The sequence below is a fragment of the Phoxinus phoxinus genome (assembly GCF_949152265.1).
Source record: "Phoxinus phoxinus genome assembly, chromosome: 20".
Lineage (NCBI taxonomy): Eukaryota > Metazoa > Chordata > Actinopteri > Cypriniformes > Leuciscidae > Phoxinus > Phoxinus phoxinus.
In genome coordinates, this window is record NC_136895.1 from 17,733,979 (window position 1) to 17,747,143 (window position 13,165).

Genomic DNA, 13,165 nt, shown 5'->3' on the forward strand with positions numbered 1-13,165 from the left:
GGTAACAAATGTACAGTTATATGACTTTACAGGAAGTAGGAAGGGGAAATGTACCCACAAGTCATGTTGTACCACATCAAGAATGTGTGCTTTGCTATAGTTCTGAATGAAAATGCCAGTTACATTTGTTTTAGCCAAACATATTCCGTGTCCAAAATCCCATACTATCAGAGTGTGTATTTTGATGAATAATTGACTTGGCTGACCAACATTCTTGTTAGGCTACCTGTAGTTCTTACATTAGGAAAGAGCCACCCGTCTAACTCTTTTGATTTGTCAGCTTTTTGACAGCTCCTCAGTTTCATAAGACTTATGGGACAGGAAGGTGGCCTCTGGCTGCACACCTCAGTACTAACTAACTGCAGATGTAATCTGTCTACCCAAAATTTTCACCTAGCCTACTGTTTCATGAATACTGCATTTTCGGACACAACGCTCATTTGACATACTGCTTTTTGCATATTATTTAATTAAAAAGATGTGCTGTTTGTATGGTAATGCATATTTATTTCTATAAATTGACTCTACAAGGGACCCTGTGAATCAGAATACAGCTATACTTACTGTTTTTCAAACAGGTTTCCTGAACACTCTCCCATCGACCACTGGTCGGCTGAACAGATAGTCTTGCTCTAGCTCGCACCACAGAAAGACAGTGTTCAACTTTTTGTGGGAATCAACCTTTCAAACACATCACCTTTAACATTGTTTGCCAGTAATGCAGATTAAGTTTGGGATGTTGTAATGGATTTTATTGCAGACATGCTCAAAAAGTCTTGTACAGGATCCTAAACGTTTCTTGTTTTTTGCCAGCAGCTTTGAAAAGCAACGCAATAGGCAGCCCGCATGGAACGAGCAGGAAGCATTCAACTTGATATTCCAGACTTCAGCAACTCCGTCCTGTCGCACCTGAACCAGTTGCGAATACAGGGCCGTCTGTGTGACATTGTGGTCAATGTTCAGGGCCACAGTTTTCGTGCCCACAAGGTGGTCCTCGCCGCCAGCTCCCCTTACTTTAGGGACCACATGTCGCTAAGCGAGATGAGCACCGTGTCCATATCAGTGATCCGCAACCCAACCGTGTTTGAACAGCTCCTTTCCTTTTGCTACACGGGACGCTTGTGCTTGCAGCTTGCCGATATCATCAGCTACCTGACGGCTGCCAGCTTCCTCCAAATGCAGCACATTATTGACCGCTGCACCCAGATTTTAGAGGGAATTCACTTTAAAATCAGTCTATCGGATGTGGAGGAGGAGCTCGGAAATGGGGCCCACAGGACCACCAATCAAACCATTGAGTCAGGAAGAGTTGGGACGGCGCTAGGTGGGTCACGCTCCCTAAGTCCAAGACATACCAACTCCCGATTGATCAACACTGGGGTGATCAACATCCGTGATGTGAGGGAAGTCCGAGAGATTAGTCCCCCTGGGGAATCCATGAGCCCCCAGATAGTGGAGCACAGCGGCATTAGCTCAGAGGAGGTGGGATCTGGGAAAGAGCCAATTCTCCGTATTAACCGAGCCGGGCAATGGTATGTCGAGACAGGGACTGAGATGGAGAGAGGTGGAGAGGAGAATGTGCGGATGGTGGATGGGTTTCGAATTAAGACGGAAAGGATGGAGGAGTGGATGGGGGCAGAGACTCAGGCATCGGCAGAAGAGGGCAGTGGGGCCGAGGAGGGGCCGACAGTGATGATTGACACCTCAGGACGCAGCACACTGGTGCAGGAAGGAGGAAGAGGCGGGAAAGGTTCTCAGCCGTCCAGTAGCTTCAGTGAAACAGAGAGGTGTGTAAAATCTTTTGGAAGTTCACTTTCACTGTCAAAAGGAAATAAAAATGTACCCTATTTAAATTTTTATATACATTCCTTGCCTTATTGCACATAATTCATCAGTTCATGTTATTCCAAAGAAATTCTTTCTTTGTTTTCCTTTATCAAAATGTAATACCTCTTCTATCTCTTTTGACTCATCTTACTTCTCAGCCCCTCGGCTTCAAACATTTTTCATGATCCAGACAATTCTAGGTCGATAAAATCTAATAAGTCACAGACAAAATTTTATTTTTGTATTGTTTAAGTATCCCATTCCAATCTGAAATATGGTTACAAACATTTTCATGTTGGTTTTAAGGTTTGAAAAATCCAGGTGTGGTGCTTTAAAATGTGCTACATTTTATTCGGTCAACATGTGTACTGTAAAAGATTTAACCCGTTATGGGGTTTTCTTTCAGGTTTAGTCCAACAGGAAGTGTGGTGGTAATGGCTGATCGCCAGAGAGCCAAGAGTGAGTCCCCAGGAAGAGTCGACGATCAGAGACTCCCCACCTCACAGGTTGGGCATCCTAAATGTAGAAGACTTGATCAAGACTTGACCTTTACACTTACTTAGTTTCAAATTAATATCAGTGCAGCACACCTTATTAAGCAAATTAGAAACTATAGATTGGTTACATTGCTCAGAACAGGTGGCTAGCAAAGTTAGCAACAATTTAAAAATGCAATTCAATTTGATTTCAATGTGGAAATTGGGTGGGGATCATGAAAACAAACAATGACCTCTCACCTTTCCCTTACAGGGAGAGGAACAAGCTGTGTTTGACATGGGGGGATACGAGGAGTACCTACGAGAACAGGTAGGTGACCGGTGGTTCCGCTACAACCCCCGTCTCACCTGCATTTACTGCTGCAAGTCCTTCAACCAGAAGGGCAGCCTAGATCGTCACATGCGTCTACACATGGGCATTACCCCCTTCGTCTGTCGAATCTGCGGGAAGAAGTACACCCGCAAGGACCAACTCGAGTACCACATCCGTAAGCACACAGGAAACAAGCCCTTTCATTGCCACGTCTGCGGCAAGAGCTTCCCGTTCCAGGCTATTCTCAACCAGCACTTCCGCAAGAACCATCCAGGCTGCGCTCCACAGGAGGTGTCCCACAGTGCCTCGCCCGAGACCACCACGGTCACCCCCCGTGGAGGCCAGAACGAAGATGGGTCGCCCTCCCAGGAGGAAGCCGAGGGCAATGGTGGAGGGGGAGGCGCCGGCTCCGGCTCGTCCTTCGGAGAAGGGGTCCAACCTTCAGTATCCACCACTGGGCCCGACTGAAACCCTTCAAAGGAAAACATTGCAAGTTTAGGGAGACACAGGACAGTGGGGTGCAACAGGACCTTTTCTCGAGAGATCCCTCTGTCCCTTGTCTCCCGCCATCCACACTGAAATTGCAAGTTGGAAGGAGTTGAGCGAGCAGGAGGTTCTCTCAGCTGCTGTCAACAAGGAACGGATATAAAGGGAGAGTCTTCTGCGTCCTACTTGGACAAAGATCCTCTATTTTTTTCATGATAACAAAGATGCAAGGAACAGTTTGCTAGGAATAGTATACTCTAGGGATTTATAAATGGTATTTCCGCTTTAAACCGCATCTACCTTCACCATACAAACTGAACAGAACGTCGATATATATGAAGACAAGCCACACTCCAACAACCTCACACACCACTGGATGCAGTGATTTTTGTTTTCTTTCCTTTTGTTTTTAGTCTTTCCTGTCTTTTATATGTTACTTTTATATTTTTGTACTACTACAAATCTTTCAGGATAAACAAAAAGAGAAGCTCTAGCCACGATTTGGTCAAATTACGTTGAAATTGCCAAACTTCTCTGTGCCAGAAGATGAGTTTTAAAATGAGAGGACATCGTAGTCCTTTGCTACTTTGCCTTGAGACAATCTTGATAAAATTTATCTGGGGCTAGACGTTGCGCTCCCCAGCAATGGCAAGCTTAGGAAAACGGGTTCAGTTTTTTTATTAGGGACCCTCAGGTCTGACCTAACATCAGATTCTTGATTTATTTTTTCGTTTTGTGTTAAGTGCTGATCCGGCCTGCCATAAAACCGAAACACATTTCTTACTCTCAACGTAAGGAAATACTTGCAAGTAGTTGTAGAACTTTGGGCTTATAACAAGAAACACTCAGATCATATTATTTTACTGTTTAATGTTGGTGGTAATACTGTGATATAGGCACGCTGTTGAAAAGAGGATGGTAGAGGATAGCAGTTACATACTTTATTTATTCACATTTAATTCCTGTTTGTTAAGGCCTTCATACATCTCCGAGCTCAACAACTCAGCTGCTGAATGTTGACGATACAGTGATATAAAACACAGGAAATTCTTCAACCTCAGATAAGCTACAATAGACCGCTCAGTTACCTCTCTCTCACATCACTACGCAATACCGATCTGTCGCACGCTGATGCGTGGATGCACTCGGCCGAATTTTATGTTCAGTTTTTTTTTTTTTTCATACTTTTTAACCGCTTATAAGTCGCTCATTGAGATTCGCAAGTCTCGCCAACTTGTTTTACTGGTCTGACGATATTTAGTTTGAGCAGGGGGAAGGGGTCTCTCAGAGGGCGTAACCTTCTTCCTTTTTTATGTCAAGAAATTGCAGGCTGTGTTGTCGATGCCGTTTAGGAAAACGGAAACCGTATGTCTGTGATGATTGGGAAACGTTGAAATGCCACGGAATGACTTTGAGTGTAAGATTTCCCTTCATCTGATGGAAGGCACTTTAACCTTGAGGTCAAGTGCATTTACACTTGGCTTATGAACAGATGTTTCCAGCTGGTGCTATGACGTGAATTTACTGAAGCTTTCAGTAACCAAAGGAACTGAAATTTATTATGGAATTTCTAAACCCTTAAGATTTGGAGGGCAAAGAGGGGGGGAAAGAGATTACATCAGGCACTTAAAGAAGGGGTGGGGGTGTTTTTTGTTTTGTTTTTAGAATATTTGTATATCTATATACGTCACTTATGCATATTTAGACAAATTTATACTTGTAATAACTATACGGAGGCAGTTTCTAGAACGATCAACAAAAGCAAAGGTGTTTTAAGCAAAAGTAAAGCTGTTATCATTTTTATAAGGCTGTGAATCACACTTGGTTGTGACTGATTTTTTAGGAAAGGTTTGATGCATATTATAAAAATCAGCTACTGATGTTTCCAATAGGGATTTTGTGCACCTCACTTCATATCAACACTTACTTTTACCCTTACTCACATCTGTGAACACAGGTCAGCAGGTAAACACTTCTTACAAAAATCAGGAACTCACTGTTTACTTTTTGTGTTTACCTTTTTGGGTTGTACCAAGCCGATTTTCTTACTTGGAATTCTAGCTCTGGGTAACTTGGGTCAGCAAATTTCACAAGTGCAGCAAAAAACAAAAAACAAAAACAAAAAAACACATGCGTATGACCATTTCCTCTCAGTGTAAATACCCATGCTTCAGAAGCAGTGGCAGTGAATTACAATCCTGAAACTGTATAATTTAAAGTTTGTTGTACAGTGCAGAACCCAGGTAAAGAGCATGTTGATATTGCTTTTATTTGTCACAATGCAACCTCATGATAATAGAAAAGGGCAAATGATTTTGTCTGTAAACAACATAGTCATAACCTAATGTTACAATATATCAAGAAAATAGGTTCTTTTTACGGCCTTTAAGTTTAAATTTAGATTTGGGGCATGGGCCTGTTTTGTGTATGCCAATCATATAAGGGTGATAGTGTTTTAAATTATCTCTATGTGAATGAATTAATTGCAATTTAATAAGGGATCTATATCTGTAATCAGTCATTCCAATTATTGTACTGCACATTTTAGCAGTCTAAATTTAATCATATTAATTTGAGTTTTAGGGCTAATGATAACTTTCAGCATGTTTTCCCTTTGTTGACCTTCGAAAACATTGATGGTTGACCAACCTGCCTGTTTGTCTTTAATTTTAAGCAATAGTATTCATTCAAATATTATGTGTTTGGCTTCTGTATTTGTTTTTCAAGCTTTAAATAACATGACAGTAATATTAATGTTGTAATATTTAATGTTTCTGTATGACAATACATCTACTGCAGTTTATTGGCATTGACTGTACAAGTCATGCGTAACCAAATTATGTCTAATCCTAACAAAGTGTTACTGAATGTGTGGAACTACATTCGAAGCAATATTTCCCCCCTTTTCCAAAATTGCCAAGTTGCTTTCAGATAAAGTGTTGAATTAAAACACACCATAACAATCACAACATCTTATAAAACGTTGTGCAAATGTTGACCAATTGATTTCGACTAGAAAAAAAAAAATGTCCTGAATTTGTAACGCAATTATGCATATTGGCAAATGTGATCCAATTTGTTTGAGCGATTACGTTTACCTCATAGTTTTTTGTTAGTTTGGTTTTTCATGGTTTGGCTTGTGAAAAGTGATACAGTGCATGTCTCTACTTAGTTTTTTGGGAAGACCGAATGACAACACTGAGCCATATTTACAGAGTTTGTTCAGTCTTGTCGCAAGTCCCTCTGGAGCAAATATTTTGTACATGCAGCACATTTCAGAAGTGGACACTTCAATGCAAATATCCTACATATATATTTCAACACGTAGTCTGTCTGAATAAGCAAGCAAATGTGATGCATTGTCAAAAAAAAGTTATCCGTTGTTTTCTTACCTCAAAAGAGTCTTTGTACAAGGAAACAAGACATTGTTTTTCAGTAGAATTTGTTTATTTGCATGTTGTCTGTCTTTTGTAATGGCCAAACATATAGACATTTCCAGGCATCTAAATTTGCACCAAGAGAAGCCAAAATATTGACATATACGATTTGTCTTGCTATATTGTTTTATCTTGCAAAAAGCAATATAGTCTTTCCATGTGTCTTATGTTAACCATTTTAATTTAAATCATACTTCAGAAAATATTTTATTTTACATAACCATGAAATAAAACAAAATATAATAGGTATTTTATTCTTGAAAAAAAAAAGTCAAATTCCAAAACATGAGCATTATCTTAGAAGTCAATTTCTCTGATTTCATTAGCAAACCAATATATTTATTGAAATATTAAATATGTTTAAAATTCTAGATATTATATTCATATGCAATTAAGGTATAATTGCTTGTTTGAAATTAACCAGAGTTAAATGATTAGTTAAAAATTTAGACTTTTCACTTTTAAAAAGGTACAGGAAGCAAAAAGATGAATCATTATTAATGTGAATGCCATTTTCACAATAACCACTATGTTTTTTTTTCCTCACTGGCAGTGTGTCAAGTCCATTCTTCTAAATAGAAATAAAGCACTTTAAGTGTAACTGTGAAGGATTTTCGATTATGTTCTTTAAATGTATACTTATGTAAGCCCAGATTGTGTGATACTGCTAAACCCAAATTTCTAATATGAAAAAATAAACTTGTTTTATCCTTGTCCTGTGCCTGTACATAGTGTTTTATTTATGTATTTTTCAAATCCTATTTGCATCTTCTTGCTCCTCAGTGTGTTTGTTTCCAGTGCTTGCTTGGTGGACTGACAAAAACAACATAGTTACAAATTTAATGCTCATTATTAAGCAATAAGGCAAGAAACAAGGCAGCCTTGTCAAGTTAAAAATTAGCCACAAGGATGATCAATAACCGCCCTCAGCCTGTCCTGTCAAATCCATATCCAATCCATATTAGCTGCTCTCACAAGGATTTGAGACTCGGCCGGTGAAGATCAAGGCATTGATACTGGACTCACGGATCAGCAGAAGGAAGGGCTGGTCCGCAACAAAATAATCCCGGAAGATGTTTAAGGAACGTCCCGTAGCCACTACTGCTGTGGCGGCAGCCGCCTCACTGCCTTCCTCGTTCACCTGAACAATGGGAAAATCAGGCCGTTGACTAAGAAACTAAGTCAACTTTCTTGCAATGCATAAAAAGATGGTACTTGATTTTACAAAAATGACTGAATGCGTCTTACCTCAAGGAAGGCCTTATGGTAGGCGTCAGAGATGTACAAGTTAGGCCCATCATCGGCAACCATCCCTAGTGCAACGTCATGGGGAAATATTATTGTGCAGTCATAAACTCAATAGTTTGCCCTGACAATGACAATCCTGTCATTTTTCCAAACTCATATGATGTTTTTGTCTCCATGGAACACACTTCCATACAGCAAAAGTTCATAGTAATCACACCAAGATCCTTAAAGAATCATAATGTGCTCTAGTTTTATGAAGCTTTTAGGTTCTACAGAAGCAGAAAGTCATACAAGTTTGGAATGACATGATGACAAAAGGTTCATTTTTGGGTGAACTATCCCTAAACAATAGCAACAAGTTTTCTTATCAACCTAATGCCATACCTGGGAGACTGGCATTTTCTGGACTAAAAAGATCCTCAAGGCCCATTTTTGTCAGCTGCTCTTTGAGGCTGAAGCTGTCCTCGATACGGAAACGAGGAACCTGCACTGAAACTGAGGTCTCTTTCATGGCATGTATCCAACCAACAAGTTTCTTGAGGGTCATATTTGCCACCACCTTAATTGGATGAAGTTTTGTTATGTAGGACTACAGAACAAAATGTTTAAGGAATATTTATTGTTTATAATCGACTTACTTCCGACAGGGTTATACCATCAGTAGGTAATATGAGCACCATTGTGATTTCACCACCATTGTAGGGCAATTCAAGGATCTTCACCTTGTCATCAGTGATTTTTGCGTACTGGAATTTCCTCTCTTGGTACATCATGGAAACTGGACACTGGTGTGTCTTGCTAACATGAAAGTCTCCCTTCATGACATTTTGCTTATCAAACTTGTGTTTCCATTGACCCTGGAACGCAAAAAAAAAAAAAACTGATTGTACAGAGTTCACAAGTCAGAGGGTCCAATCCTGCTCCTGGAGGGCCACTTTCCTGCAGAGTTCAGCTCAACAAACCTGCCTGGATGTTTGTAGTCAGCCTGAAGACCTTGATTAGCTGGTTCAGGTGTGTTTAATTGGGGTTGGAGCTAAAGGTAAGTTCACGCTATGTCGTACTTACCGTAATGATTCTGAACTGTAAAAAGCCTTCTCGTGCTTGTAGAACTTGTAATTACAACGGGAAAAACTCGTCATTTTTCTAAGAGCTACGACTTTTACCACCTGGTCGCTCTACCACCTGATCATTGCAGATTTAAGGTGTGTTCGACTTGAAGCAGTACTGTACAGACCGATCTGTGTACGAAATCAGAGTACCAAGCATATGAAGCTTTATTTACGGTAATTACGGCATGGCTTGAAAACTCTGCTGGAAGATGGCCCTGCAGATGCAGGATTTGACACCACTGTCTAAGGTGGAAAACTTGCATCTTAATAGGTACCTCTCTACATCCTCACTTACTTTAAAGTAAATCGTGTTGACCAAGACTAATATGGTGTTGGAGTCTATTGAACCTTCAGGCAAGGTGTCTTTTATCCGGTTCTCCGTCTTGTTGGCAATCCATTCATTTATCGCCAGCCTCGAAACTTCTGGTTTGTCCTGGAGGGCGAAACTTGAATTATTAGTGTAAGGTTAAGGATCAGAGACCCTACATTAGGCACTTATGGAAACGTAACCTTGAAATTGAGAGGCATCAACTTGGCTCCGTAGACCATCTCGCTGATGTGCTGGAAGGACTCATTAAAATGCATAGATTTGTCTCCAAACAAACGGTTTGCAGAGATCAGTTCGGTCGTCTTGTGCTTTTTGCGGTATAGTCGACAGTTCAACTTGGCGAAGAAGTAGTGAACCTGGTCTGACGTCTTTTCCTTTATCGAATCGAACCGAAACACCTACATGTTAAGGATAGAGAAGTTGTTGACCTGCTCAAGTGATCGATCTTTATTTGAAGTTACAATTTCTTGGCCTTACTTTCATGAGCTGCTCCAGTGTGGTGTTACAAGCCCCTAGCTTCGTCATGGCGAAAGCCGTTGATATACTAATCGGCGACAGAAAGATGTTTTCATCGCTAGACTTTCCCTCAGCAAGCTGCTTGAAAAACGAGAGGGCGAAGAGGCTGTTGGCTTTGGACAGTTCCCACACTCGAGGGTTGGTGCCATTTGGGATCTTCTCGGGATCTTTTATTGGTTGTACCTCAGGATCTGGGTTGCGGTAAATGCACATTGGCTCCAATAAGTCTTTGGGCTTTGCGGTGCAGATATCTTTGGTTGCCTGGGCCAAACAGAAGGCAAGGGCCCAAAAAGCCCACGTACATGCCAACAACTTCATCCTGCCTGAGGTGGAATGGGAACCCAGCCCAGGAAAAGTAGTTCAGTGCAAGTTCTAGTGGTCAGTCAAGTCATGGAATCATGTGATACAATGTCTGTTGCGAATTCAGAAGATTTTTTAAATGTATACTTTGTAGGTTTGCTCTTTACTAACTTGTTAAAATCAAATCTGCATTGACAGAGTTAATAGCTTACGCATTAAAATCCACAATGGTTACAAAGAAATAAACATTTGAAGTTGTAGCATAGCGGAGATAATTTTGTAAATTTTTTTCTTTATTGCGTCCTTGCTAGTTTCCCAATCACACATTAAGGTTCAATCGGACTTAAAATTTACTACCAATGGATGAATTACTAATAAAGATCCACTTTATACTTGGATCGTGTCTGAGGTAAGAAAAGTAAACGAATCACCCAAACTGTTCCAACAAAACTGCTCTTTTTTTATCATATTCGATGCATTTATGAATTTTTCCACTTACCTGATGTTGTAGTTTTTTCCCTTTTTATAGACCAGTTTTGGGGCAATGAGGTACTAAAGTGAGAAGCCAAGTGAAGCAAAACACTGCTCTCTGGACAGGTCAGTGCCCTTAAGAGTTTCTACTGGAGTGACTAAAGGGATGAATTTACTCAGGACAACCTTTGAGCTATTGATTGGTTTTGTTAGGTTAGTCACAAGCAAAGCAACTATGATTCATAACGTGGAACCGTTCGAAACAACCATTGTTAAAATAACTACTTCAGTCCAAATGTGTACATCAAATGCCTTTTGAGGTCTAAGGTGAAACTATTTTGTTGGCGTCAGTGGTAAAGGGTCTTTTGTTTAATGTTCAGCACCTAGTGGTTGTTGTGTAAAAGTACATGAATTTGTAAGAAACACCAGAGAGGAAAATGGTTTACAATATCATTTAATCATAATCCATGCCAGAATCACTGCTGCACATAAAATACATTTCTTATTAAATATTTTTTTTTCCACATTTTTTGATATCTAATTCAAAAATCCAGTTAGTAATACCCCCTGCCCTCTCAAAGAAAAGCAATTGTATTATACAAAAATGCAATGCAAAATTTCACACAGTGAATTCTTGTACAAAGAGAGAGAAAAAAAAAAAGGTTTTACAACTACATCCACATTGGAGAAATATTCTAAACATTCCTTAATGGAGTATAATATACAAACATTTATTTTCTTATTCAGGTTGAAGTTAAAGTGTACCTTAATTTAAGCAGTCTATCATGAGATAACATGGGAGAAATCATCAAAAACAATTATATATCCCAATGTTAGGAATCATGGTATAAAGACCACAATGCAACACCCCATCTCACGAAAAATAGTCAATACATGAGTGCAAGCAATGAGTTTCAGTGGGAACAAACATACAGAAATGAGGTGGACAGCACTCTCTTTGGACACACCTGAACACAAACACACAACCATTCATTTCAAAACTACTTTCTACAGCTATAAGCTAAAACACTAAAGCCTGTATTTGTGCACAACCCTTATGTTTTCAAGTAACATTATGACTTTTCATAAATCTACTACGTGTGTATGTGCACGACGCATACTTTCCCCTCGAGACCAGGGAACAATATGTACCATTAATCATTTTTCTGTGTGGGAAAACATACTACAATCTCTGGTGTTTCAGGCACTAAGTGTCAAAATTCAGATTTCAACCATTCCTACCGTCTCATTTATACGACGTTCGACACTAATTAGTACTACATTCGTATTGAACCCTGAACACGGTCAACAATCACAATAAGAAAATGAGTTCCAGTGAAGAAACACTGAGGCTTTTTATTAGACACTGATCAAAAATACAACATTATTTTTTTTTAGAAGTCAGTATTGGGCGGACAAATCTCACGAATTAGTCATATTTCACCCCAAAATAACTTTTAAAATATTGCATTAAAAAAAATGAAGCACATCTTTAGGACCATTTATTTTTAGACAACGAAGACAATTTACCAAAAAATGTCATTACCGCAATGCAGAAAAAAAATTCTCATTACCGTAATACAGAAACAAACAAATAATTTTTAAAAATAAAATCAGTACAAGTTAAGCTATAATACTATGTACCAATACTTTTAAATTTCTACAATACAAAGAATTACTTGTGCTTAATGTCATGAAAATAATAATCGCAAAAATAGGATTCGTTTAATGTAATGAATATACACATACTTTAACTTTGGGGTGAAATATGACTTTTTTCCAAGTTTCATGAGATTCATCAAGTTAAACATTTTGGTTCCCTTTTCAAATCTATAGTGATTCCGATTGGCTCATCGGGTGATCATGTAAATGTTGCTTTGCAACAATAGTTTAAAACAGTTGGTTTTCAAATGGTTGACTTCAAATACATAATTTCAAAACCACAAGCAATGGAGTCTCTCTGCAAGAGTGTTTATACAATCCTTGTTTGGTTCAAGGAAACGGTCTCAGTTTGGTACAAAGGAACTGTCGAGGATTGTATCAGTGGCTTATATGAGAACAGTAAACCTTTATTTGTTTAACTGTATTATTATCAGACCTCCAATAATGTCATTAAATATGAGCCTTGATACTCCCTCTCTGAATATCCATATCAAACTATGACAAAATTCACAGGCTGTCCTTGTTTTCCTGTTCCAATCGAGACTCTTCAAAGAACCCTAACATCAAAAGACCACCATCACACCATGAAGCATGCTTAAATACTCAAGTTCACTTGCACGAAAGATACACAAAATGGCTACAACAACAAATGACCTGGCAATAAATTCCTTTATCTCAGAAAGGATAGGCAGTACTCAGTTTGGCGGTCTAAAAGCCTGCAGATTCGAAGAGATCATTTAATATAAATGCTGACTTAGACTGAGAAGAGTTGAATATTATAAATAAAGATGGTTCAGCTACATCTACACACCCAATATGTGAATAACTGCAGATCTGCATAAAGGCACAGTCCTGAAGTCTTCAAGTCTCGAAACAGACGATTGCAGTCCTGAAAACAAAGAGAGTGCGCAATGCGACAAAGACGTTTACACCCAGATACACTAAAAAACCGACCCTGAGATAAAGACAGG

The 13,165-nt window shown here is 39.2% G+C and overlaps 2 protein-coding genes across 3 annotated transcripts in view; one reads left to right on the forward strand and one right to left on the reverse strand.

Moving 5' to 3' along the window:
* zbtb37 (zinc finger and BTB domain containing 37) overlaps positions 1-6,139 on the forward strand; it is a 7,135-nt gene extending 996 nt beyond the window's left edge. The window contains exons 2-4 of the mRNA XM_079592865.1: positions 817-1,787; positions 2,234-2,333; positions 2,578-6,139. Of these exons, the coding sequence (XP_079448991.1) occupies positions 847-1,787; positions 2,234-2,333; positions 2,578-3,105 (1,569 nt within the window). The 5' untranslated portion in view covers positions 817-846 and the 3' untranslated portion in view covers positions 3,106-6,139. The remainder of the gene's footprint in view (positions 1-816; positions 1,788-2,233; positions 2,334-2,577) is intronic.
* Positions 6,140-6,828: 689 nt separating this feature from the next.
* serpinc1 (serpin peptidase inhibitor, clade C (antithrombin), member 1) lies at positions 6,829-10,697 on the reverse strand. Of its 2 annotated transcripts, none has more exons than XM_079592866.1 (8): positions 10,561-10,697; positions 9,723-10,084; positions 9,428-9,643; positions 9,213-9,350; positions 8,447-8,665; positions 8,193-8,367; positions 7,809-7,873; positions 6,829-7,701 (listed from the first exon to the last, which is right to left on the reverse strand). In XM_079592866.1, exons 2-8 carry the CDS (start codon positions 10,077-10,079, stop codon positions 7,522-7,524), a joined length of 1,350 nt encoding a protein of 449 aa, XP_079448992.1. In that variant the 5' UTR covers positions 10,080-10,084; positions 10,561-10,697; the 3' UTR covers positions 6,829-7,521. The 2 variants fall into 2 exon arrangements, with proteins under 2 accessions (XP_079448992.1, XP_079448993.1); XM_079592867.1 differs by having other exon boundaries at positions 9,723-10,080; positions 10,561-10,691.
* Positions 10,698-13,165: the final 2,468 nt, after the last annotated feature.

Excerpts from the sequence above, each read along its gene's own strand:
- serpinc1 (XM_079592866.1), bottom strand. The coding sequence starts at position 10,079 with ATGAAGTTGTTGGCATGTACGTGGGCTTTTTGGGCCCTTGCCTTCTGT. Across the intron at positions 9,644-9,722 it reads CACTGGAGCAGCTCATGAAA|GTGTTTCGGTTCGATTCGAT; the intron begins GTAAGGCCAAGA and ends CTTAACATGTAG. Across the intron at positions 7,702-7,808 it reads ACCATAAGGCCTTCCTTGAG|GTGAACGAGGAAGGCAGTGA; the intron begins GTAAGACGCATT and ends CCCATTGTTCAG.